This window comes from Dreissena polymorpha, chromosome 14, assembly GCF_020536995.1.
Source record: "Dreissena polymorpha isolate Duluth1 chromosome 14, UMN_Dpol_1.0, whole genome shotgun sequence".
NCBI lineage: Eukaryota > Metazoa > Mollusca > Bivalvia > Myida > Dreissenidae > Dreissena > Dreissena polymorpha.
Window position 1 is genome coordinate 28,205,380 of NC_068368.1, and position 3,849 is coordinate 28,209,228.

The 3,849-nt window shown below is 33.4% G+C and overlaps 1 protein-coding gene across 2 annotated transcripts in view; it reads right to left on the reverse strand.

The window, feature by feature from the left end:
- Positions 1-2,211: 2,211 nt before the first annotated feature.
- Positions 2,212-3,849, reverse strand: part of LOC127857500 (short-chain collagen C4-like) — a 21,485-nt gene continuing 19,847 nt past the window's right edge. For both annotated transcript variants that reach the window (XR_008038386.1, XM_052393897.1), the window contains exon 3: positions 2,212-3,849. This exon is cut by the window's right edge and continues 342 nt beyond it. Coding sequence is in view for 1 of the 2 variants with exons in the window: in XM_052393897.1 (XP_052249857.1) it covers positions 3,701-3,849 (149 nt within the window). In the remaining variant the exon portion in view is untranslated.

The following is a 3,849-nucleotide window of genomic DNA, read 5'->3' on the forward strand; positions in this document are numbered from 1 at the left end:
AGTTCAGGGTAAAACATATAAAAATTAACTGTCAACACATTCATAGAGCATTTTGGTGCGGCAAGCATTTCGCGATGCCACGACGCACCTAAGATAATTGTCCCTAGGTTAAAGTCAAGTAAATGGTCACCCGTGACAAGCCCGATGAGACCGTGTGTCACACACAATAATTAGGTAATACATACAGATAATTAAAAAACAGTTAGATGCATGTAACACTAAATTGTGATTTTAACTTTGTCCTAAATAGATGTATTTTTTAACACGTTATCATAGGCGACATATATTTCTGAGGATGTGTTAGTTACAAGACACACGTCCCAACTTAACAGAAGTTACCAATCTTACCTCTAGTGTGAAGATAAAGCGAAATTAAGCAATTGAGAGGTAATTTTACCTATACATTAATACATGCTTAACCGGCGTATCTTTGTTGCATGACGCTTATGTTTATTTGTGAAATAAGAAGAATCGTAAACCACTCGCATTTTAAAAAGAATTTATTTCGACCCGTTTCAATGTATTAAGTAATGCGCGGACTCTAGATAAATATATATATCTTATTTAAAACGTAAATAATGGATACGTAAGACAAATAGTGAACAGGTCATGTGTGTGATTATATGCCGTTAATAACCTGCAGTGAGGGATTATAAGAAATGCCGTTTGCTAAATGCACATATGATTTCATTCCTCCGCATCAATACTCTGACAACGAACTATGATAGCACATAATAATTAAACAATTTCAATCCATATGCCTCGCGACATTTTTTAACACCAATAATCATTTAAATAGAAAATAATAAATACTATGAATTGAACCTTGATAAGTCATTGCGTTTAGATAAATGCATTTTTTTAAATATATTGTATACATGTTGTTGACAAGAAAGCTTTTTTAAGTGCTCTAAATACGATGCGTATTGGCTTGAATACGCACATTCATTCGTTGAATACGCACATTTATACGGAAGCAAAAGTAACGTACACATTGTCGGGTAAATCTTGAATTGCTTAAGCAAATGCACCCATCAGCTATTTATTTCAACATCAAAGATGAGAATCCAATTATGCATATTAATTGCTACAAATGTCTAAACATTGTATCATTTTGTAACTATCATTTAACTATTTGGTGCCGATCATAAAGCGTCATTATACCAACGTGTATGTTTAACCCGGATTGAACAGGGTTGTTACTTATTTTAAAGTTCCCGATCGAGAACGCTGTATAGATGATGGAGGAATGTATGCATCGCACCGTCTTTGCTTCATTAAAGGGGCCTTTTCACAGATTTTGGCATTTATTAACTTATTCATTAAATGCTTTATATCGATAAATGTAAACATTGGATCGTAAAAGCTCCAGTAAAAAATCAAGAATAAAATTAAAAAAAGGAAAAGAACATTGCCCGGACCAGGTTTCGAACCAGTGACCCCTGGAGTCCTGCCAGAGTCCTGAAGTAAAAACGCTTTAGCCTACTGAGCTATTCCGCCAAGTACACATACTTGACGTATTTTATACCTTATATAAGCAATCTTCGTAGTTTCACAAAATTTAACGACAAAAACAGAACTCTCCAAATTATTCAATCGTTTCGCGTTGCAACGCTTTATAATTTTTAGGTTTTAAAATCGTCAAAAGATGCATATAATGGCTATATTAGACCATGGTAAATGTTCAGTATTACTGTTTCCTCACAAATATCACAACTAAAACGAAAATTTGCGAATCTGAAACAATTTTTTTTAATTTTGTCAATTTACCAAACCGTGAAAAGATCCCTTTAAGGCTTCACTGGCTTGGTACTCAAGTATTGTATTACTTTAACGCATTGTTCTGCTTTTCCAAAACCTCTCTCGTAAGTATTTTATCGTGTTTGGTAACACACATATCACAGTGAAGAAGTTTTTACTGATGCTTCAGATAACATTATGTAAAAGTTGCTATTTGCTAGTTGTGATTAAGTCACATTGCGTTTTCCGAACTCTATCGTTTGAAGCTTTGCTAAAGGCTCATCGCAACCTTCCTGTTTTGGATGTTGTTAAATCCTTATCAAAATGCATTACTCCCCTGTGGTTGTAAGTGTTATATGATAACCTAAGTAATTCTAACTTCACTTAAAGTTATATGCTACATAGCTGTCAGAGTGGCACATCACATTACTAATTGTTAGAGATAATAAATAATACCTGGAACACAACACGAAGCAATAGACTATTTATTTTGAATCAAGCATATATAGCGTATCACTATGTATTTGTACACATAAAACACATAGTAACATGTATTTAATAACGCATATACAGTTTTAAACAATGAGATAAAATATAAGCTTATCATTAGCAGCTATGAAAAAATAAGCGGGAGGGATATTATTCATTTGCTTTCAACCTGCTACTTCTACTGTTTGTCCATAGCATGTCCATCAGTCAGTTCTGCCTTGCGTGCCGCCTATTATAAAACCATAATTTTGGTTTTATTTACATTCACCAATAATTTCCATATATCGCAATACTTATCCGATATATTTCAATTCCTCTGCCGGTTGGCTTAGTAGGGTGCAGTCATCCGCTCATATAATTCGGAAGATTGATAATTCATAAAACGGGTAATACGAGAAAATCAAATGTTGTATTTCATTTTCAACGTCATTTATAAAAACGCTGAACATGATCGGTGATGTTTACTCCTTTTTTAAACAACCTTACGCCGCTCTCGAAAAAAATGTGAATGGTTATTAAGATGTCGGACGCATGGCCGTACATAAATATACATTGACCGCTGGATGTGTAGCACTTTACTTTCGATACATTCTCGGATAAATTTGCACAACAGTCAACTACCTTAGATCCTGTTAAAGCATGTAATGTAATTATAGAATGCAACATATACCTTCTGCCTTCTATTTAAACAGTTCTGGATGATACTGAGTAACATACTCATAGCGACAGTTGTGATTCACGTTAAACTCAAATGGTACATCGGCCACTTATTAAAATTAATTAGGCCAGAGTTGAACCGGTTCATTTAAAACGGATTTAATATCTTACCGAGGCAACAACGATTTTGTATAAAAAGTCCAAATTAATTTTCATCTTATTTCATATGTTGGGTTTACAAGATATTTTAAGTGGCATTAAGAAAGGCGATGGAACAGGGGCACGGTAATGCTACTAAATTTCTTACAAATAACTGTTTATGAACTAAAGCGTTAAAGCGCATACACATTGTTCACAATATATATATATATATATATATATATATATATATATATATATATATATATATATATATATATATATACATCAAAACAACATACTGAGCATTTCGGGGCTTGAACATCCGTATCATTACTTCAAACAAACAAACCCAAATTGCGGAGAACAATCTAATACACAAATCAAAATCATAAAATGGTGAAAACCACTATTTTTTGGCAGTATTTTAAGTACGTAAAATAATGAAATATTTGTATCCGATTATTACAATACTTTGTAAGTTCTATGTTAAACGTTCTTTCTCAAATAACCCTTTGACACACAATTTAATACCATTTTCAAAAATTGCAATACAGAAGAGTCGTCTTAATATTAGGTTCAAAATCGTTTTAATCTTAAATCTAAAATTCTGAAAAGCGTTTTATCAAACATGAATGTTTACGGCCTTAACACGTTTCATTACGCTTAAATGAGTTTAATCATCATTTTTGGAACATACTACACACGACAGCTCACGTCCCTGTACATATGGTGGACAAGGGAGAGAACCACATTGTGCTTCTATCAGATATAAGATGTGTTGGTCGTCGTTCCTTGCCCCATTCGGAACAAACTCCGGCTGAA